The 23,585-nt window shown below is 33.4% G+C and overlaps 1 protein-coding gene and 1 long non-coding RNA gene across 2 annotated transcripts in view; one reads left to right on the forward strand and one right to left on the reverse strand.

Annotated features, from left to right (window-relative positions):
- The window catches only part of LOC126743093 (collagen alpha-1(XI) chain-like), a 29,942-nt gene extending 13,002 nt beyond the window's left edge, over positions 1-16,940 (forward strand). Inside the window, exons 6-31 of the mRNA XM_050450041.1 lie at positions 330-492; positions 778-918; positions 2,443-2,720; positions 2,774-2,983; positions 5,462-5,536; positions 5,601-5,711; positions 5,765-5,855; positions 6,051-6,220; positions 6,670-6,867; positions 6,974-7,127; positions 7,205-7,356; positions 7,482-7,643; positions 7,717-7,968; positions 8,863-9,114; positions 11,007-11,133; positions 11,195-11,337; positions 11,396-11,648; positions 11,708-11,824; positions 11,906-12,237; positions 12,313-12,474; positions 12,540-12,755; positions 12,813-13,066; positions 14,865-15,091; positions 15,176-15,360; positions 15,776-15,956; positions 16,431-16,940. Of these exons, the coding sequence (XP_050305998.1) occupies positions 330-492; positions 778-918; positions 2,443-2,720; positions 2,774-2,983; positions 5,462-5,536; positions 5,601-5,711; positions 5,765-5,855; positions 6,051-6,220; positions 6,670-6,867; positions 6,974-7,127; positions 7,205-7,356; positions 7,482-7,643; positions 7,717-7,968; positions 8,863-9,114; positions 11,007-11,133; positions 11,195-11,337; positions 11,396-11,648; positions 11,708-11,824; positions 11,906-12,237; positions 12,313-12,474; positions 12,540-12,755; positions 12,813-13,066; positions 14,865-15,091; positions 15,176-15,360; positions 15,776-15,956; positions 16,431-16,609 (4,785 nt within the window). The 3' untranslated portion in view covers positions 16,610-16,940. The remainder of the gene's footprint in view (positions 1-329; positions 493-777; positions 919-2,442; positions 2,721-2,773; positions 2,984-5,461; positions 5,537-5,600; positions 5,712-5,764; positions 5,856-6,050; positions 6,221-6,669; positions 6,868-6,973; positions 7,128-7,204; positions 7,357-7,481; positions 7,644-7,716; positions 7,969-8,862; positions 9,115-11,006; positions 11,134-11,194; positions 11,338-11,395; positions 11,649-11,707; positions 11,825-11,905; positions 12,238-12,312; positions 12,475-12,539; positions 12,756-12,812; positions 13,067-14,864; positions 15,092-15,175; positions 15,361-15,775; positions 15,957-16,430) is intronic.
- LOC126743094 (uncharacterized) lies at positions 7,401-7,808 on the reverse strand. Its single transcript, XR_007662778.1, has 2 exons — positions 7,681-7,808; positions 7,401-7,623 (listed from the first exon to the last, which is right to left on the reverse strand). It is a non-coding gene; the product is annotated as an uncharacterized LOC126743094 (long non-coding RNA).
- Positions 16,941-23,585: the final 6,645 nt, after the last annotated feature.

Below are 23,585 nucleotides of genomic sequence, written 5' to 3' on the forward strand. Positions count from 1 at the left end.
TATTTTTTTAAAGACTTTTTGATCTTTTTTTTTTTTAGTGTAGGTTTATGTGTTCCTAAATTGGTGCATATTTCGATTCTATCAAAATTAAAAGTTCATTTTTTATTGTTTGTTTTATTGTTTTGTCATTTTTTGTTGTTTTCAAACAAATGTTTTCAGAAATTTAGAAACCTTTTTAAAGATCTACATAGATCTTATTATCTTTATCTATCTTAACTTGTACCTCGCCATTTAAGTAATGCCTTAAAACATAACTTAAATGGCTGTGGTTCTTCTTATATTTTACACGTTTTAATGTATAATTTAAAAAACAATGATTCTTTTCACAGGGTGATATAGGCTTACTAAGAATAGCAAATACACCAGATGAAGCTTATGAGTTATGTCATAATTATGCCAAATGTTTAGGCGGATATTCTAGACAATCAACATATGGTGCATCATCATACAGCTCTTCTTATGATAGCAAAAGTAGCAGCTTTGACGAAAGTAGTACGTATATGTATAAATTTATTGCAGTATCATTTGATATGAAATATTTACTGCTATTTCCTGTTAATGTTACAAAATAATTAACGTACATATTACGTTTATGTCCTTTGTTATTGTACCTGAAACACAAATATTATGGCAACATGAATTAATTAAATATAGTAAAAACCCCCGTAATAACAAGCTTTAATTAGGTATAATATACAGTAAGCCTTAATAGTAGGTAGTTAAACCTTAACAGACTTTATCATAAGTTAATAACATACGTTTGGCTTGTTTTACTAGGTTCATCTGAAACATTTACTGCAAATAGAGTGGGCGAATCAGAAAATCAATTTGATATTCGTAATAAAGTGACAAATGGGGATAATTTTGGCTACTCTTATACCAATGGCCATGCAGATGGTTCTTCTGAAATATATCACAGTAAGTTTTGTTAAATTTAGTGTGTAATTAAAGAAAAATACTGAGTAAATATATGAAGCTGGCTAAATTATTTTAATCCATAGTTGTGCTAGTTTTGCAATAGAGCAGTATTTAAAAGAGCTTTCAAAAAATTAGACTGCTAAAGCAAGTTCAAAAAATATTACTTAAGCCAGCGTAAATAAATTTAGTTTTTGAATGTAGATGATTTTATTATTATGGTAATGGTTCTAGTGCTCAATTATACAGGTGGGTTATCTATAGTAATCTTTTAAAGCCTTGCAGTATTTAAATTGCATACAATTAAAAGTGCTATATTTTGGTCGTGCTCTGAATACATTTAAGCTAAATTGACAATCAATAACCTAATTAATACATCCTTCCTGGTAATTTTTACTACTGGAAAAGATATTGGACCAAGTACCTCGATGGTTTTATCTTTAAGAATCGACTTTTTTGTTACTTTACAGCAACAAATCGTTTTAGTTGACTAATTGACTGAGTAATACAGTAGTTTATCTTAAACTTTATGAGGTTAAGGTTGGGAAAATGGTTTGGTCTTGTAAAAATATAGTTGATTCGTCCTCTGTAAGAGTCTTATGGGATATTTTATTAGAAAATACCTTCCCTGATTACTTACTTTCCTAATTGGGGCGGAAGCATCACATTTTACATTATGTCTAGATATCTGAGTACCAGACTGTAATCAGATTTCATTAAAAGGCAGTTCCAATAAACTAGCAAAAATCTTGTTACCTCTTACGCAAACAAAATCAGTTCCATTCCTTTAGATCTGTGATCTTGTTCGTATTAGGCAAAACAAATATTTCAAATGCACAATACTTACAATATTTTTTAACAAAGAAGCTTGCAGAAGTTTACATACGTGTTTACCCTCAAAGTTCAGTGTCAACTACTATAACTGAAGAAAGTTATCCTGGAAAGTTTTTGCTTCCCGTTGATATTTTTAAATTTATATCCTTAATAGGGACTATATTTACGAAATAATATTCTTCCAACTGAAGATTTAATTATCTATTGAAAGTATATCTGTCATATAATTTTAAAGTTGTATTTGTATACAAGCAAAAAAAATTTTTTTAATGGATATATTGCCCATAATTATTATTTCTTTAATTGCAAGTAGCTTGTCTATTACATGGCTACTAATTGTCAATGTGTTGATCAAATCTAAATCAATTTTTCTTAATAAACTTCGAAATATTAGAAAACATATTTAATTTAAAATACTTTTCCTATTTAGATATTAGACAAGACATCTAAGAGGTATCTAACTTTTTTGTCAACACTTACCACTTTGTGATTGGACTTAAATTAACATTGATTTGTTTATGTGTAAAGGCATCAGTACAGGTTGACTCTAGTAGAGAAACTTTTAATATAGTCTCTCTAATTTTGTTGTCTCTGTGAGTTTGTGCAGCTGCGTCAAAATGCCTCTTTTAGAAAGTGTCTTAAACTTTAGTAACTATTTGATTTTATTTTCTACTGAACTGTTATATTTTTTAGGACAAAATCTAAATATTGGTTTATCTGGTCTAACATCTCAAGAAGCAACTAAAGCACTTGAAAGTAGTAATTTAGATATTGCAAATAAACAGAGTAACACAGATCAATATCTACTAAATTCAAATCGTCGAAGTTCTGAAAACCTAATTGGTCCTGATTTCAATCAGTCCTATTCAGAAGTTAATAATAATCAGTATAATAGTTTAAACAGTTTTGAGGGATCTGGAGAAGACGAGACGACTACAATTTCTCCTTTTGATATTGACGTAAATAGTTTGGTAAGTTACTTTAAGTTTACTTAGTATAAAAGTCTAAAAATCACTTTTATCAGATACCTGAAGATCATGGTAGTGGTGAATATAATGCAACAACACCTGAGACCACTTATTACAATTTCAACCGAGGACTACCTGGACCTAGGGGATACCCTGGACCTCCAGGATTACCTGGACCTCAAGGTCCTAAAGGTGATGGTGGTAGAAATGGATTAGATGGGACTCCAGGTATACAAGGGCCACCTGGGCATGTATTTTTAATACCGGTAAGAAAAGTCTATGAACAAAACATGATTTTTAAACTGAAACAATGTGGGATAATGAACAAAAGGAACGTTTTAAAGAAACAAGTTTTTATTAGAAAATATTACTGCGTTTTAAGTGCGGGTCATAAAGTCATATTTCGAGTTAGTTCGACTGTAATAATCGCATATGAAAGGGATCTAAACGCCAACGCCGCCGCAACTTTTATTTGCTTTTTTAAATTGCATGTAAGAGAAAATGTAGAGGCATATAAAAAAACACGTATATAGATGACAAAAATTGTATTCAAGCATCAAAATGTGTTTTACTTTTATTTTTACGACTAACATTTTCCTAATTATATAAAGGGAAAAAAACGAAATATAACTACGGCTTACATAAATATTTAAATTTATTTAGTAAAATTAGTCAAGGTAAAATTCTTAGTCGAGAAGCTGTTCTTTAGCTTAGGCCTTAGTTTAATTTTTTAATGAATCTCTCGTTAATCATCCCTCCTTATTATTACGATAACAGTTAACGCTTGTGACGGGAGTCGATAAGTATTTTTTATCAAATCAAAGATTATGTTTATTTGTATATTGAGACCGTTTTTTGGTAATTGGATGGAAATCAATTTGGTCAGCTACTTTTAATTAAATAATATTATTATTTTTTTTTGAAATCAAGTAAAAGTAAAAGAAAATATTAAATACTCGTAAATTAAAAATTTAATTAGGTTTTAATTAATACATACTTATAAAATAATCGTTTATAATTTGATTTTTTTTAATTAATCTTGTCGTATTTCGCAGTCCAAAAATAACATTCCCAAAAGAAACATTCAAATTTCCTGGCAATAATCATTTAATTGTAATGTGCAGAACTAGGTACTAAAGTATTTGTGAATATTCCAGAAACATTCAGCAAACGATTTCTGTCAGCAATTACTTAAATATTCCTGGATAACATTTACTGAATGTTTCAAATGATTTTTAGGTGAATACTTATAGGAACATCTTAAACAAAGTGACTTAAACGATAAAATAATAGCTAAAATTGCCTATATAATTTTAAATTTACGTTTCAAAAAGAAGAAGTTTGCAATAAACTAAAATAAGTCCATAAGCCTTTACTGAATTATCACGTCAACTTTAGATTTAAGGTTCAACAAATGGCGTACTGCTGAAGTTCAATTTTGTTATTTTATGTCACAGTTACCCTAATTGACCCTAAATAAAAACAGTTTTCATAGGTGAACTAAAAATAAAGCATTTATAAAACATATAGAAGCATATATAAGTCTACTTCCTCTTCTACAGAATTTGATTTAAACTAAAATACTTCAACCAACATTAACAAATATAACACATTGGATAAATTTATGTCAAAGTCGAAGAAATCATATCCATGCGACCAGGAGATCTGGAAATCTGCCTGTCACCTGCCCGGCTGATAAAACAGTGACAAGTTTTTCACTGGTTCTGTTTAACACTGGCAATTACATGCTGTTTGTTGTTGAAAGGTATTGGTAACAATTCTCCAAAGTCTCGTATCGGAAATCGATGAACCAAATTTTCATTTAAATGCACCCCTTAAGAAACGACTTGCCGAGGGTCGGGGCTGTGTTGCGGGCTTGAAAGTCGTAAGACTCGGATTCGTTATAACTTTTACTGTCATGTTTATGTAATTTTATCACGATACACAATGTATCCTGGTTCAATCAATTTTTAAGGCAAGTTTCCCGTTAGGAGACTTTTAGTTTTTAACAATTCATTAGCAATTATTGCAATATATATTATTCAACCAGCATAGCATCTCATATTTTCCATATGAGTTCATAATTTTCCCCAATTTGCATAATGGTAAGGTTTGGTAATACTTACAATACCGAACATAATTAATAGATTTCTCTTTTCATTCCCAAAATACCTTGCAGAATATATTGAAGAGGTGTCTTTTATAATGGTAGAATTTCTTTTAGTTAAATATTACTACTTTGATATTGTTCTTGACAAAATAATTCTTTATTTTTTATGTTTTTACATGTAAAATATAGTAAGGTGGATTGTTATATAGTTTTAAACAGTATAAATATACTAACTATATTATAGTGGATTTATCTGCTTGTGTTCCAAATAAATAAATAAAGGATAAGTCAATTTCTTTCCCAATAAATTTGTAATTTTTTGCATAACATTTTTCGGTAATAAGACTATTAAACAAGTTTTTTTAAACTTCGGATGAAAGTGATTTGTATGTGCGACATGTAAAATAGAGCAAAATATTAAAATACTGTGTTAAAAGCTTTAATATTGCTATCGGAGCAGAATAAATTGGAGAAATTTTTCAATCGAAAATTCTCAATTACTTTCTATTACTAAAAGGAATTTAAAGCTGCCCGAGTTACCCACGCCTTGTTAGCGTAGGTGTATATAATTATAAAACACGCCCTTTTTATAAAGAATTTAATACTGTAATTATAGAAATTATGCTTTTTTAAGGGTAATCAACAGGGTAACGAAAAAGGTCCCGATCAAGGAGTAGAGGCGTTCCGGCAAATGATTTCCCAACATATGGTAATACGTTTTACCAACACCTTTATAATCTTTCTAACTAAAGTTTCTTGAAAATTATTTAAAGCTTTCCATGCGGGGAATTGAAGGGCCGATGGGACTCACCGGAGTGCCGGGACCCCAGGGGCCTCCCGGAATAGAAGGACAGAAAGGAGAACCAGGAGATGTCGGTGAAATGGTACGTTGTTTACAGATAGTAAAGTTGATTGCTGAGCTTTTATTAAAAACTAGGGTCCCAGAGGCATAACGGGACCTCCAGGCAATCCTGGACATCAAGGACGCCGAGGGTCAGCTGGTAGAGATGGAGAAAGGGGTCTAACAGGTAAGAAATATACATTAAGTATGATTTTTTTATTATTGGGTAAAAAAAATTTACAATAAGTATTTTCCATGATTGCAGTGCCTAGTTTGTAGATTGGTTCTAAAAGCATATAACTTGCTGTTGCTATACATAAGTTAGAAATTAGATAATATTTAATCTATCAGCTAAGCACAAAATTACACTAAATTACTTCAGGACCACCTGGCTCTAAAGGAGAACAAGGCCTAATAGGACTTCCCGGTCTTCCTGGTGATAAGGGTCATAGAGGGCAACCAGGCACGCCTGGAGCAACGGGTCTTCCTGGACATGATGGAATGACAGGAGAGCCTGGACCACCAGGACCACAAGGCTTACAAGGAGAAATGGTATGCTATGAAACATAACTAAGAAATATTACTCAGTTTTGTTTTCCATTTATTTTTAATATTGTTACTTAATTTATGCTTTATCAAAATTAAATTGGCTATTTTACTATACGAGAATATAAGCTGCTAATAGAATAAGGCTGACAAGGCAAACATCCTAAAATAGATAGGCAGATCTTTATATAACCGGTTATATTATGTATCCCGCCTTATTAAACCCCTTTAATATCCTTAAAAGACCCGATCGAGTTCATAAGGTCTGGGAGGCATTTAATAAAGGGTTTGCGTTCCCTTTTAATTAGGGAAATTTAGTAAACAATACATATTTTGACTACAATTTATATTTAGTTTGCAAGCACCTTTATTCCAGAGCTGTTGCATTTACCATCTTAAAAAAAACTCATTAATAATTGGTAAGGATTTAAAAACAGAAGATTTCATTATTTTAGGGCCCAAGAGGCTTCGGTGGACCCAGAGGCATGCCCGGCCTACCCGGCAATCCTGGAATTCCCGGTACTGAAGGACCACCAGGAAATAAAGGAAATCAGGGTCCAGTGGGGCAAGCTGGACCTCCAGGTCAGGTGGGATCCCCAGGAGCTGCAGGTCCTACAGGACCTCAGGGACCATTAGGGCCAACTGGAATAGCTGTAAGTAAAATTTAATTAAGTGTATTTTATTCTCTTTTTATCCGTACTTGGTTCTAATGTAGATTAAGAAGTAATAAGGTTATTACTATGGATTTTTTTTATTTAGGGTCCACAAGGTAAACCAGGAATTCCAGGTTTACCTGGAGCCGAAGGTCTACCAGGACCTGCCGGTCAACCAGGAACACCAGGTCTAAAAGGAGAGTTTGGTCTACCAGGACCTCAAGGACCAATTGGATTTCCTGGCTCCAGAGGATCAAAGGGTATATAATTTTTTTTTCATTTTAACTATTATAACTATGCGTCTCCTCAATGCATTAAAATAATAATATTGATGTAGGTGATGAGGGAAAACGAGGTGCCCAGGGTGAAAAGGGCGATAAAGGTGAGAGAGGCCTAGAAGGAGAAAAGGGAGATATAGGAACTAAGGGTGAAGTAGGTCCCCAAGGGCTTTTGGGGGCTGCTGGATTAGAAGGCCCAGAAGGTCCCAAGGTAAGATTCTAAATAACTATTGCAACAAAACATTTAGTTAAGCGTTACTTTTGAATCTTAATTTTATTATTAAAAAAAATGGTTTAAAAATAAAAAGATTTGGTGATTACACTTTTTCTATTTAGGGTTTCGAAGGCCCCCGCGGAGAAACTGGGCAAATGGGTGCACCAGGTGAAAAGGGGAAGGAAGGATATAGAGGATTTCCAGGATATCCAGGCGTCAGCGGTGATAAGGGTGAAAAAGGAGCAACCGGAAAGCTTGGATCACCTGGAGAAAAAGGAGAAAGGGTAAAATTTAATAATTTTCTTTCAGATATAATTCTACTCTTTTAAATAATAATTTCTTTATAAATTTTTCTAGGGCAATTCGGGTCTTCCCGGAGAACGAGGTGAAACTGGTCCAAGAGGCTTTAGGGGAATGCGTGGTAGACGGGGGCAAATTGGCCAACCGGGACCAAAAGGCGACACCGGCCAACCAGGTCCTCCAGGACCTCAGGGCGAAGTCGGTCCACCTGGAAACGAAGGAGTTCGTGGTTTTACTGGTGCCACTGGACCACCAGGAAATGATGGAAAGGATGGTGCACCAGGACCGCATGGAGAAAGGGGACCACCTGTAAGTAATTTCATTTTAAAAAAGCACTTGTCATGATAAAGTTACTTATGGCATTTACTTTTGAGTTAACTATCCGGCAACATCATGAAGTTATTTTAAGATAAAACTGGTAGATAAATTTTAACTGGCTTGTCTATGTGTAATAACAAAAATGTCACTATTTCTTGTTTGTTTGTGGTATTGTTTTATTTTTCTTATAACATTCAAATTTTGCTTTTGCCATCAGAAGTAGAAGCCAAGGATGAATCAATCTCGGTCTCCATCTACATTTATAGGAGTGGTGTTTTTAAAGTTGCAACTGTTAATAATTATTGCTTATATGATTTAAATAGCAATTGCCAAATATTTCCTGTAGTTTACAAATCAACCTTAATGGCACTTTTCCAATCATTCACACTTCAAGTAAATTAAATTTTATATATAAAATTAATTATATAAACAGAAAACGTAGTAGAGAGACCTAGTTAATAATAACCCACGCAATAATTTAAATTTCCAACATCCATATAGGTTCTCGATAAATTCAAATATCCAGTATAAATAAGCTTAATGTAGGTCATGGATATTCAAGAATTCTAGCTTGTCATTCGGTGTTTATTTTATGTAAATGTCTTTTAGAAGTTGTTCAATATAGTTTCATAAACAGCAGGGCAAATTTAGTTACGTATAACCGATTCGATTCAGCTATTTTAAAGGACTTCTTTAAAATACGTAGGCCTGTTTTTACATGATTTTTAGATTCGTCTATATAGATATTATATGACTTTCAACAATATAGTAGTATTAGACAAGCAATATTATACCTTTTTTTGTATCATTTAAAATATATAATACGAATATGGATAAAAACGAAAAACAAATATATATTTTAATAATGATTTCCTTACTGTAAAGGGAGAACCAGGAATACCAGGATCAATTGGTTTACCAGGCGTAATAGGACCACCAGGAAACACCGGAGAACCTGGTCCAATAGGTGAGCCAGGAGCACCAGGCCAACCTGGTATTCCCGGTGAACCTGGCATACAAGGAGATGCCGGTAAAGAAGGACCAGTGGGACCTATTGGTCCTGAAGGAAAACCGGGTCCACCTGGATCACCTGGATTACCAGGATTTCCCGGAGAAAGAGGACACAATGGCTTGACTGTAAGTTCAATATACCTTATTGCACAAGGATATAAAGCGTTCATACGGGAAAATATACAGCTGATGTACAACCTTATATCAGATACAGTATAGGTCAAAAATTCGATAACCTAACTTGCCTTAGCACAAAACCTGATAATAACCTAGATACAGGGTGTTAAATTTGAAAAAATAATTTTCCATTACTCCTATCAACTTTCACAAATATTTGTATTTAGTTTTTTTTGGGGTGAGAAATTCAAATTTATTAATGGTTTAGTTTTATTCTCTAGAGGGCGCTACAGGCAACATTAGTAAGCCTTTAAAAGTCTACTACTTTTTTGAATCTACACTGTGAGGCACAAAAGAGTTATCACGACGTGTCTTAATGTTTTCGTACAGTAAGTCATTTTAAAACCTTTTTTTTATGTTTTGTGTTACGCCTAATCTAAGTTGTAGTATTTTTTTCACAAAATGGCTAATGAAGTAAACAGTAAAGCCGAAATGACTCATATATTGTTAGTATACGGATTTTTTCACGCAAATGGTCGAGAATACCGCGATAGGTTGAGAATATCGAAATATTTACTTCATTGCAAATAAACGCACACCAAAGCACCAAACTTTTGCACGCACCGAAAGACATCTACGTGAGACAGGGATCTTTGTTCCCGTTATGACTGATTTTAGACAAGCTCGCAACATAAGAACTCCTGAGATAGAACAACAAACCTTAGAGCGTATCAATGAAGAACCAATTTTAAATTGTAGGCGATTGAGCTTAGAATTAAGTAATTCTAAAAATATTGTGAATCGTGTAAAAAACGAACAATTATTACATCACTTTCATATTCCGTCCAAGTCCAAGAACCGCAGATACCGAATTACGGCTTGGCTTTTGTCGTTTCATAAATGGGTAGAGAGGACATATATTTTGAAGCTTGTTTTACTAAAAGTGGAGTAACGAACTTCATAAGTTCATTTATAATGAACATGTGTATGCTAAAGTAAGTCCTCCTGCTTCTAAAGTACGATACTATCAACATGAATTTACAATTAACGTTTGGGCTGGAATAATTAATGATACCACTGTTGGTCCTGTTATTTTACCTGATCGGTTTAATGGAGAAAATTATTTAGACTTTCTTCAACATACATTGTTGGAGAATTAAGCTTTAGCTCAGCTAATAAATATGTGGCGAATGCACGATGGAGCAACTCCTCATTATTCTGCTAATGTTTGAGCCTTCTTAAATCAGCAGTATCCAAACCGGTGGATTTGATTATTTCGATTATTTTCTCTGGGACACCTTAAAACAAATGGTTTATTTAATACCGGTGAATAATAAAGATGATCTGTATCGATGAGTTGAATAGAGTACAAATCATATAAGAAATAATAAAAGAAATCTGCAAAAAGTACAGTTCAATTTTGAATCTTTTTTGAGGGAGTTCAATAATAATTATCCGTTTTAAAATGTCTTGTAGCTTAAGTTTTTTATATTGTCAATTAATTTCTTTGAATTAAAAATGTTTTTTACTTTTTTTTACCTACTTCACCTTTTTTTTGTATGTTTATACAAAAAAAGGTGAAGTTACTCTAAGTTACATCTTGTAATAAACCTTACAACTTGCATCATCTTTGGATGCGTTTTTCTCGAGAACTGCTGCAAAACATGTAGAAAAGAAATTCCACCCAAAAGAGACATACACCGTGGAACAAAAACATTTTTGCGATTTAACTGTATTCTATGCCCAAATAAAAAAAAATTAAATTTGAAAAATATGATTTATTATTATATATTTAACACCCTGTATCTCATTAAATCTATTTAATTTCACTTGCACTGTATCTGGTAAAACGTTGTACAGACCCTTTAAGGACACTCTGTATAACAATCTGTTGATTGCAGGGAATACCAGGCCTAAAGGGTGATGCGGGTCCCGCAGGACTGCCTGGCCCTCAAGGAGATAAGGGTGCGCAGGGAGAACCTGGTCAACAAGGACCCATTGGGCCAGAAGGAAGAAAGGGACCACCAGGTAATTAATAATTTCTATCATATTTTCTTTTAAGCTTGCCGATCCAAATAATTTTTCATAGGATCTCGCGGACCCGGTGGCGCTAAGGGAGAACGAGGTGAGCCAGGACCACCAGGAATAGCTGGAAGGGATGGCTTGATGGGTCCTAGAGGATTAACTGGTTCTCCAGGACCTGTTGGACCACCTGGAGAAGATGGAGATAAGGTAAAAATACATTTGATAGTTAATATCCTCTTAAAACATATCTTAAATAACGTTTAAGGGCGATATTGGTCCTCCTGGCGAAAAAGGCTTTAAAGGAACAAAAGGTGAATCTGGTCCCATGGGTAGCGTTGGTCCATTAGGATTAAGAGGTGAACCAGGCTTGCAAGGACCTGCTGGAGAAAGAGGACCTCCAGGAGAAATCGGTAGAAGAGGCATAAAAGGAGAACAAGGACCTATGGGGTTACAAGGATTACCAGGAGCAACTGGGCCTCAAGGTCTACCTGGACCGGCAGGGATAAAAGGAGAAGTTGGTAAAACAGTTAAACAATAAATAATTTTAAATAAATATAATATTATACTATTATCCTAGGCGACGTTGGTCAAAAGGGACCGCCAGGACCCGCTGGCAACACCGGAGAACCTGGACCTAGGGGCCCTAAAGGTGCGGCGGGACTACCGGGACCTATAGGACCTGAGGGTCAACAAGGTAAAACTTTATTTATATGTTTCTATTTACAGTTCACATGAATTACCAAACACAAGATAATATAACTTTTCTTTAATTCAGGCTTAAAAGGAGAAGACGGAATCCAAGGTTTGCCAGGTCCGATTGGTAAAGAAGGGAAACCAGGTGAACCTGGAGCACAGGGTCAGAAAGGTGAAGAAGGAAAAGCAGGCACCCAAGGACCCCCGGGTCCAAGAGGGCCTCCGGGTGTTGAGGGCTCGAAAGGACCGCCTGGAGCTCCCGGATTTCCCGGACCTCAAGGAGAACGTGGCTTGACAGGGCTAAAAGGGGAACCAGGAAATCATGGAGAAGATGGAAAGGAAGGTCCTCCCGGCCCACCTGGTGACCTTGGACCGCAGGGAGCAATGGGACCAGTCGGACCTCCTGGACGACCTGTAAGAATCTATTGTTGTTTTAATGGTTCACAAAATTGTTCCATTTGGTCAATGTTTTTTATTTTATTTTTGTAGGGTGAAGAAGGTCCACCCGGCTTACAAGGAAGCCCAGGGGTTCCTGGTGAAAAGGGTGATAAGGGTGCGAACGGTCCACCAGGAGTGCAAGGTAGTCCGGGACCTCAAGGAGAACATGGACCACAAGGTCCTAATGGACTTCGGGGTGCGCCTGGACCAGCTGTTAGTTACTTCGCATTAGCCTATTTTTGCTCGAAATTATAAAAGTTTTTAACATGGCATTTTAGGGAGAAAACGGAGCACCAGGATCGCCAGGTCTACCAGGTCCACAGGGTAAACTGGGAGAAACAGGGCCCAGAGGTATGAAAGGGGATAGAGGACGGCGAGGACCCAAAGGACACCGAGGTGAAATGGGATTAAATGGTCTTAAGGGTGATGAAGGCGAGAGAGGTGAACGAGGCGAGAAGGGAGACAGAGGTCCAGACGGTCCCAAAGGAAATCAAGTAACAAAGCTTAAGATATTTTTATTCAGTTTTTTCTAGATTATTTATCCATTTTAGGGTCCAATTGGTTTAACCGGGCTAAAAGGTAGCGACGGTCCTCAAGGTGAAACTGGAGAAGAAGGTCCAGTGGGTCCAAAGGGTTCTGAAGGTCCAACTGGTCCAAAGGGAGATCCTGGACCGCCTGGTCCTCCAGGCCCTGCAGGTCCACCAGCTGATATGCCGCTGGTACCTCCAGAGTTACTTTTCCAGATGCAAGAATCTGGTAATAATAAAGGAGTGACAAGGAGGAGACGAAATCTTGATGATCTAAGGTATTAGTAAGCTTCTGCATGGTCGAAAACCTAAAATGCAATAATCAAATATCAAATTTTATTAGTCGTATACTAGGTTTGTCAAAAAATATGAGTTTTGCTCAAGAGTAAAATACCTTTATTTTTGACAATAATGAAAGTTGTTATAAAGACAAACTGGTTAGAACTCAAACCGTTTTTTAAATATGCTTGTACTTAAAACACATTTTTTACAAATTACGTAGGGACAGCGAACGTTTACATTTTTTGGTTATTACAAACATGATAACTTTTTCGTTCAGAAATTAATTAACAAATTTTCCTAAAACAAAATAATTAATAATAAGAAGTCATCTGTCTGTCTTGTAACACTTTAGAGATGCATTTAAATGAATATTATCATAATAATTATGTCTTGTAATAATTTTAACGCATATTATTGGTTCCAAAAGTTTTTCAATACTCTTCTAATCAAAAGCGGAGTAATGCTCTGCACCCCAAAAAGAAAATTGAGTGGCGTCAAATCTGGAAAGCGAGATGGCCAAAAAATTTTCGAAAACCGATGTATACAACTCTTCCATTAAAACAAGTTTCAAGGTATGTATTGCCTTATCTACTGTGGCATGGAGCACCATCCTGTTGGAAGCATACTTATTGATGTTGATGCAGGTAAACGTTGTCAAGAAAATCTTCTAATTTATTCTCTAAAAAGAGTAAATAATGGTTCGCATTCAAAGATTAATAAAAAAAAATCCAATTACTTCATTTCGATAAATTGCACACCACACATTTATTTTAAATACATACTGGTGGCAAGTTTTGATGTTAAAATTTGGATTAGTATCACTGCACCAACGGCAATTTTGGCAAGAGATTGCACCATTTGATGAAAATGTTGCGTTAAATGGGTTATTTTCTAACATTCCCTGGAGATCACCGAAGAATTCGAAGCGTCTATCACGATCCCCTGGTTTCAACGTCTGAATAAATTGGGGCTTGTATAGGTGAAATCTGTTCTGTTTTAAAATTTTGGAAACCGTATTTGTTAATAGGACATGGAAGCTGCTGAATAATTTTATAGGATTTCGACTATTGAGAACATTATTAAAAATTCTATTTTATTATTATGACAACCCCTTGTTGGCTTTTCTTCGTAAATTTATTACTTACATCCCTAAAAGTCTTGAATTTTGTTATCTCTTATTTTCCTAACTGTGCCATAGTGAAGATCTCTGGGTGTTTTTTTTGTAGCTTCTCGATAAAATTAATAATTGTCACCCACAATTTTAATTTTATCTTCAGTGTTTAATGTTTCTGGCATTTCTACTAAATTTTATAAATGCTTTCTGTCAAAGACTTATTACAACTGACGTTTTCAACCTCACTGTCAAACATTTCTTGCTATAAACAAATAATTTGTTTGTCAGTGCATCCTAGATTCTACTTAATATATTTACTTATTGTAAATATAAAAAGAAAATTAGGTAACAGGATATATTTGCATATTTCAATATAGTTTTTTATTCTAAACAACTTATTTTTATAATAATTTTCGGCAAAAATAAAGGTATATACTTATTAAGCAAAATTCACATTTTTTGACAAACCTCATATACGACTAATAAAATTTGGAACTTGATTATTGTATTTTAGATTTTGGACCATACATAACTTTTTTTTATAAAACTAAGAATAAAAAAGTTCCTATATCTATCCAACTTTTGAGACACACTGTATATATAAATTGTTGCTCATAAAATAAGTGTAGAATTTTAGGGTTTTTGTTAAGTATATACAACTAACTTCGCGTTTATTATAGATCGGAAGTTGAAGAACTAGAAGAACAATTAAACTCTAAGGAGGCGGAAGAAGGAAACGGTCGAACTACTAATAGTGATGACATAAATGTTAAATTCTTAGACATGTATTCAACAATATACTCAATGAGGGTAGAGTTGGAAAGTGAGAGAAAGCCCTTAGGCGATCGAGAGAACCCTGCTAAAACCTGTAGAGATTTGTTTTATGGGCACCCCTATTTAAAAGATGGTAATTACAATTATATTAATATTTCATTATCAATTGTCAATTTAATTAAAATTAGAAAGTTATAATTTAAAAACTGTGTGATAGGCTGGTACTGGATCGATCCAAACTTGGGAATGCAAGACGACGCAATTTACGTTTTTTGCAACATGACCGCTGAAGGAGAAACCTGCGTTTATCCAGACCTGCAAAGTTCAAGTATGCCTATTGTGCCGTGGAAAAAAGACGGAGGAGTTAATAGGTGGTTTTCGAAGTTTAATGAAGGATCGTTGGTAAATATTGATTTTTTATTACACGTGAACTTTGATTGAGTGATATTGCATTTACTTAAATTGGCTTTAAATTTAATTCTATTATAACAAGTTAGACAAAAAAAACGCAAAATGTTGGTCTCAAAATTTATATAATTAAATAAATTATAGGTTACATTCTTCGCCTAAACATCATCAGACCTAAAATTTGCTCAAATAGTCTTTGAGACCGAGACTTTGCGTCTTCTCGTTTGGTACTAAATCTTATAAATTGCATTAAGGTCCCTTAGCATAATGAACGAATTATTTGAAGTTATAACAAGGATTAGATGATATATTGAATTGATGTTTCTGTAAACTCAAATGAGATCAACTATGGCATAATAATAGAACCTAATACGTATTATTTGTATTTTAAAGTTAATTTAATTTTTAGATCACCTATGAGGGAATTGGCACTGTGCAAATGACATTCCTAAGGCTGTCTTCAGAATACGCCTTTCAAAATTTTACATATTCATGCCTAAATAGCGTTGCGTGGTTTAATTCGAAAACTCACAAGTACGATATGGCACTCAAATTATTGGGTGATAATGAACAAGAGTTTTCTTCCAATGGTAAGTTTTAATTGTAGCGTTATTTTATAAAATTCCTCCTCTCTGCTACCACTTTATCCTTCAGTTTATGACTTTCGAGATAATCATGACAGAAATAATATTACCGGAAATATGTAGGTGAAACATTCTAAGAAATTTTATTAATATACAGTTTCTTCTTTAGATATCTCTTTAATATTCAAAGGTTTTTATTTATACAACATTCCTGTAAAAAATACAAATAGACTTATAAGAATGGAAAAGATAATATTTGCTGTTTGATTATGAGCGCTATTTGCCCTCGGATAATTACGTTTTTTTTAATAATCCTGCTACTTCTAGCTCTGCTATGTAAAGGAGTATCTTATACAACGTACAAATACAATGGGTAAATTTAAGAATTGTGCCTAACATATATGTCGTAGATCCCAATTTACTTAATAAATTTGTCATTCCAGCACTCAAATTGAAATCATTTGTCTTACTTTGTTTCAGGTCTAAGACCGACGGTTCTTTCAGACGGCTGCAAAATACGCCAAGGTAAATTAGAAACGGTTTTCGAAATCAGGACGAAGAAATTGAATCAACTGCCACTAAGAGACTTTTATCCCATCGACTACGGTAATCCCAATCAGGCTTTTGGGTTTACGGTTGGGCCAGTTTGTTTTAGATGAGTAGAAATTTCATATTTTAATTAAATTTCATTAAGTTTAAGTTTATGTAGATTTATAACTATTTTTGCACTCTTACCTTAAGATTCTGTTCTGTAATGAATTAACGGACTGTATAAAATGTGATATATTTATATAAGTTATTAGGTTTACAGTCGTAAGTTAATTTTCATTCTAAATATAATATAGAATGGCATTTTTGTGTATCTTTTTAATATATTATAATTTAATTAATTATATAACGATGCCGGTATCGAAAAAATTGAATTATTCACTTTCATTTATGCCTGATTATTGAATAAATCATATAAAGGAAATAAATTATCGGATATTATTTTAGAAGTTTTTTTCAAACACTAATAGTTTTGTTACTACATTACGTAGATCATTTTTATAGTATTAACATTCCTAATATTATTGTAAAACTTTACCAATATTATATATATGTTGTGTAATATCCCAGGGATATTTAACATAGGACATTCTTTAAATGTCGGTTGTTGTATGTTCTACCAGTGTTGCCCAATGTAGATCTGGTATCGTTAAATATATGAAGCTGCGTGCCTTCTTATTCTGTTAATTTATAATTATTGATTTTTCAAATTGCTAATTGGTTTATAACATGGATGTTATTTATTAAGACTTTTGCAAGGCGTTCAAGGCATAGGGTTAATTTAGAAAAATTGTATGTTTGAATGGTCTGATGAATGTGAAGCAACTAAACAATTAATTATAGGTAAATTAACTGATTCCCCTGTTTTCTTTAACAAAGCAGTTATAGGCGCACTTAGTTGTGAAAATCCCTTAATAAGTTTACGGAAATAACCGGCGAGTCCCATAAATTGACGCACATTTTTTAAATTTTTTGGAGGAGGAGATTTAACTAATGCGTTAATTTTCTTCTCACTAGGACGTATTATTCCTTTACTTAATATAACACCCAAATACTTAGTCTGTTTGGCAAAAAACACACACTTTTTTTCAAACAACACTCGTAATTTAACGAAAATCCAGCCACAGATAAAGCATTTAAAACTTCTTCCAAGTTTTTTAAGCCTTCTTTAATCGATACACAGGGCACTAAAACATCATCAATGTACACCAATGCTTTTTTGTTTTTAAGAGAACCAAGGGCTTTATCAATTGCATGCTGATAAATTGCAGGAGCGTGAATATATCCAAACGGCATCCGGTTGAACTCATAATGCCCATCTGGTGTTACAAAAGTAGTAATGTTCCTACAGTCCTCTTCTATTTCCATTTGGTAAAATCCAGATTTCATATCTTCGTTTGATGAAGAACTTAGCATTACACAATGTATCAACTTGGTCTTGGATGACAGGTAATGGATACCTTTCGCGTACCACTTTTTTATTTACATCACGGTAGTCCACACACATCCTTAGTTGGCCATTTTTCTTTCTTACTAAAACTATAGGGCTGGCTTACTCTGACTGACTCTCGCGAATAATACCGTCCCTTAATAGTTCAATTATTATGTTTAGTCACCATTAGGTAGAAACTATCTTTAAAATACCAAGGAAAAATATACGACTTTCCGGTTTTTGTGACGGCGATACAAACTGCCAACAGTGGAAAAAGATGAGTTACAGCGAGTTCTTTTTGTGGGAGTGGAAACTGCACGTTTTTCATAAAGTCAAATGAAATTGCGGACAAGTCATCTCGCTGATGTTGGCATTCCTCTGTTGCTGTTTTGAGAGCACTGTAACATGTTTTTAGCTCTTCGCTGGTGTACCATTTTTTCAGCTATAACATTCCGTTTAGCTTCAACATTCAATTGGGGGATCTTTATTTTAAGATCTAAATCTTTGCATGTACTGCAAACATCCACTTACGGTTTTCCGAAGAGCAGCTGAAAGTTTTCTTTAAAAAACTGTACTTGATTGAAGAATTTGGAGATTTTTCCCTAAATAAGTTGTACATGATTTTTACATTAAGTTTAGCGTCAAGGTACTGGTACTCCTTATTGTGGGAATAATTAGTCATTTTTACAGGAAAATATGAGATGTGTTCCTTATTTCGTCTCTGTGTCTATCGCTTACATTAACATTCATGTTTTTGCCTCTCTGATCATGGGGTATTTGGTTATTACATGAAAGTTTCTTAATCCATTTCAGGCGCTCTTTTTACATTCCGTGTATGCTCAAAACTGCACTTTAATAGATTTTAATATTAATACCATTTACCTTAATAAAGTGGTTATAGGAGGCGATTTATTTGGATATCTGTTTGTGTATTCTTCCTTCGCCTTTTCACCCCGCATATTTCAATTTGACCTTGTATATAAATATCTCGCTCATTTTTGATGACATCTCATAAAATTTTGTAAAGACACATTTTCTAGCATCGCCTTTTGGCTACTGGTTCTTTACTTTCTAAAATTTTAAATCTAATTTCAAACAAAAACACGCACAAGAGCTTAATTTACTTTAACACCTCAACAAATAATTGCCCTAAAATATTTGATAGGTTATAACAAAACAAACAAACATCTGGTGAAATTACCTCTTTGCCACATGCACGAACATAATAAATATACACGAACTTAATAAATATATACATGGACTGCCAATTCAATGAAAAGTAAATGGCCACTACTAAGGGGTCGCCATTTTCCCTGATTATGTCCTTTCGATCTTGGTCACCCTGACAAATTTCAGTTGTGCCAATTGTAGGAAAACAAAACAATTAAAGTTTTTGAGAAGTTATGTTTACAAATACAAAATAGAAATTTTGTAATGTGATTTTTCTTGTACTTCTTTAAAAATTTCGTTAAAATTTATTATCTCGCCTAAAATGAGACAAAGTTTCAATTAACTTGAAATAGATGCATGCAAATATTTCTTTTATTATTCTGATAATCTTGAAGCTTATAAATCCTAATAACATGAAAATGATGTACATTTAAATTTTTGCTTGTATTTACTTAACAAATTCAGTTAAATACACTTTTATTTTCTTTCTATTTTTACTATTACGACTTTTACTTTACTTCCATGTACAGTCGGCAAATTTGAAAATGTCCCTCGCATCTGCTCTCGGACTTCGTTGCCTTACAATTTGGCAACATGGCTTTTGTCTGAAAGGGGTAGCGTACGGCGGGCGCTAGGGTGTAGAGTATCGATCGAGTTTAGTCGTGTATAAATAGGCAGGGGTGACGGAACTAATTTTTCAGTAGATGGGGTTTTTGCAATGGGACGTTTCGAATATTTTTGTGGCTGTGCAAGCTGATATTAAAAAAATCAATCACTTTGTTTTTCTTCCTTATGTAAAGTTTTTAGGACAATGCGCTATAGTGTTTTATACGTTGGCTAAATGCGCTCTTCAAAATTCTGTTTCATTTCAATTCATTAAAGGTTTCATAAAAAATAGCGCGCTATGGTTAGCACCGCCTCCCAGCATTAATAACGTAATACGAGCTGAGATACTACCAAAACTACTTGTTTTGGAATACCCTGTCTAGCGCTGTAAAACTAAGTACTTGTACTAAGTACTACCATAATATGGGAAAAAAATTAAGATTTTTGTTTCTTTTTCCTCACATTTTATTTATAAGTATACCTATATAAAAATACAGGGTGTAGAACTCGTCAAAAGAAGTTGGTTAATATACCAAAAATTGCCTATACTCGTATAGTAAAAGTTGCATATTAAGAAAGTTAGTTTGCGTTATCGAAATTTTTTTTACTCATTATCAAGTTAAGTGGACATTGTTTTTACAAAAACTGTTCAAAATTGTCCCCACTTGTTCGATTAACCCAAAATGTTGTTCGGCAAATCCATATTTTAAATTGTTTATGTCTATATTTTGGTAAGAGGTAGAAAAAAATCTATGTGGTTCTCATGAGTAAAGCACACTTTTTTACTGAAGTGATGAATAAAGTAATATTTCCGTTTGTAAATAAGGCACTCTCGTGATTTCTTCTTGAATAAAAAACTATTTTTTATATTTTTTTTATTGAAGCGAAGTTAACTTTAATTACTAAACTTTAATTGTAGTAGTCCCGTATCTTTTTTTATTTACTTTTTTTTAAACCTTATAAAACGTATAAGTAATGGATCAAAGGTCAGTTTCAAAGCGAAAATTTTATTTCCTATTTAATGACAAATTACAGTTCTTTAAGTAAAACATCTTAATAACAATTAATAACATTCAACACTACTCCTAACAAGCTTTAGTAAGTATAATTACAATTTAAATCTACAATAAAAATACTTTTTTATTTAAACTTTTAAATAGCCTACGTATTGTGTTTTTTTCGAAACTTACACCTTTTTTTTTTAAATAATAATTATTTAATATCACAGGGTGCATTTGGTATTGGTATGGCTTCTTAATTAATATTTGGTATAAAAACCATTTGCGTCAATGCATTGTTGCAGCCTTTTCCGCATTAATCCCGCGTAATTACTAAAATCGGGTCTCCCTCTGAAAGATTCCCAAACTCTTTGAGCGTGAGCTAGTAACGTTTCCTTCGATCTAATTTGGCCTTGATTAAAAGTATCCCAAGAATTCACCATTTCAGCTCACAAATTTTCGATGGGGTTTAAGTCGGGGCTTCTGGATGGCCAGGGAATTAAATTAAATTCCGGATGTTCCTCAAACCATGTTCTCGCCATACGGGAGGTATGAATTGGACAATTATCGTGCATAAAGGATATTGGTCCAGCCGGATATAATATTCTGTATGAAGGCAGAAAAGAATTTTTCAAAATGTCCACGTAGTCCGCGGAATTCATTTGGGGTGGCGTGGTTACCAGCATTCCGGGTCCATTTTGCGTCATCCAACCCGATAATGACAATGTTATTCTCCCGCTTTTTTCAGTTTCTTGGACATAATGGGAATCATATCTGGTACTTGTAGGTCGCCACACTAATTGATGGGACCTTATGTCCGAAGAAAACGTTTTTTCGGTAAATACCACATTTGACCAGTCTCGGTCAATATTTTCTTGAGCAAACCTAAGCCTTCGCTCTGCGTTGTCGACCGTTAATTTGGCCTTTTTGGCTGGTCGTCTACAATTTATTCCAGCTGAACGAAGAGTATTCCTAATTGTTTGCATACTAACATCCAAGTTCATGGTTTCTTTGACCACCCGGCTATTTGTGAAAGGGTTATTTCTTACTTGGGTAACAATAGCTTTTCTCATATTTTCGGTCAATACAGGTTTCCTTCCAGGATGTTGTCTGGTTTCTACATGCCCTTCTGCTTCTTGACGTTGGATCCAGCGTCTAACTTGTTTGACCTGTTTAAAAGCAAATGCAGTAATTAGTATTAATTAATTAAATAGATATCTATTATACTATTAGGTTAGTGACAACAATTTAGCAAAGGGGTGGCCTATATGTATAGGTATAGATAAAAAATAGCAGTAAATATTTTATTATTAAGAATAAGTTAATAAAGTAGGTACTAAAAAAGCAAAGTCTCTTAACAATAATATAATTTTATATTATTTGTTGGTGTTTTTTTAAAACATTCAGAGCGTTACGTCAAAATATATTTCTATGACAACTTTTTTTAATATATGGTGAAAAGCAAATAAAGCGAAAATATTGACAAAGTTTTCAAAGTGAAAATATTTCAGATTAAAATGTTTGCTATGACTTTTATAAAACCTTCATATTTAAAAATAACAACCAGCGCAAAGAGACAAAATTATTTTAAATTATAATAAAAGCAGGCGATAGAATTCTTCTCTTCTTTTTCGTAAATTACCTATGTCAAAGCTCACTTATGTCAATGCTCAGTCTAATATCGTAAAATGCATATACATATGTATCATATTACTAAATCGAATAAATATAATTAACGAGGTAAAGCTTAAATTTGGCATAAAAAAACCCATTCACAGGGATAATAATAAATACAATAATAATACAGATATAAAAATATACTAGATGGATAGAAATAATGCGGTAAATAGGTAGTGGATTGGCTCACGGTGCGTTTTGGACTAAATATTATTTTAATAAACATTTTTTAATAGAGCCACTCCCCTTAACCCTCAACTGGTGCAGTAGTGAGTCAGATATTAAATTTAAAATTCAAAGTATCGCCAATCTATACTACATTCGACTGCCGTTTTTGAGAAACCTTTAAACCCTGTAATACTTTTTTTAGGGTATGGTACTGCATTAAATTTATTTATTATCAAAAAAAAAACTATACCTTCGTTTTTTAAATATTTAGAAAAAACTTGAATGTTTTCAAGATACCGCGTTGCAACACTTTAAAAAACTCACCCTGTATAAGGGTTGCTTGGATTTAAAAAATACTACCTCAAAAAAAAACAATGTATATACATAAAAACAATGTATAACAATCATATGTGAAATGATTTTACTTTAAAAATAAAACAAAAACATTTTTTATTTTGATAGACCCAATGACATGTATATTTTTCTTTGTTAAAAAATATAGGTAAGTTTTATAACTTTTTTAGATATCTATCGATAAATTAAACTTAAGATATGTAATTTTCAGCTATTTTTCTAAATAAAAAATTTAATGAAAAAATTATAAATTACCCTCGAAATCACTCCTATTTGAATAGATTCCCGGGACGATGAGATAATAATTTTCGTTTTTGATCTATTAAATTTATTAGCTTATTTCGGGATGTCAAAAAAAGTTGGTTCCGTATAAAAACAAACCTTTTTTTTTTAAATGAAAGTTTGACAAATTTCATAGTTTAGTTTAAATAGATTTTACCTAACAAAAAATTTAAACAAAATGCATACAAAAAAAACTTACTGAAAGATCCGTAGCCATTGCTATTTCTCGTAAGGTGGCACCCATCTCATGCATAACAATAATTCTAGTACGAATTTCCATGATACTCTCCCTCTGTCCAGGCAATCTTGGCATTATGAAAAAATATTACATAAAACACTTTAAAAAATAAAAAAAATTAAACACGTAAATAGACTCGAGGCACTTATAAACACAAAAGA

Source organism: Anthonomus grandis, chromosome 12 (assembly GCF_022605725.1).
Source record: "Anthonomus grandis grandis chromosome 12, icAntGran1.3, whole genome shotgun sequence".
Lineage (NCBI taxonomy): Eukaryota > Metazoa > Arthropoda > Insecta > Coleoptera > Curculionidae > Anthonomus > Anthonomus grandis.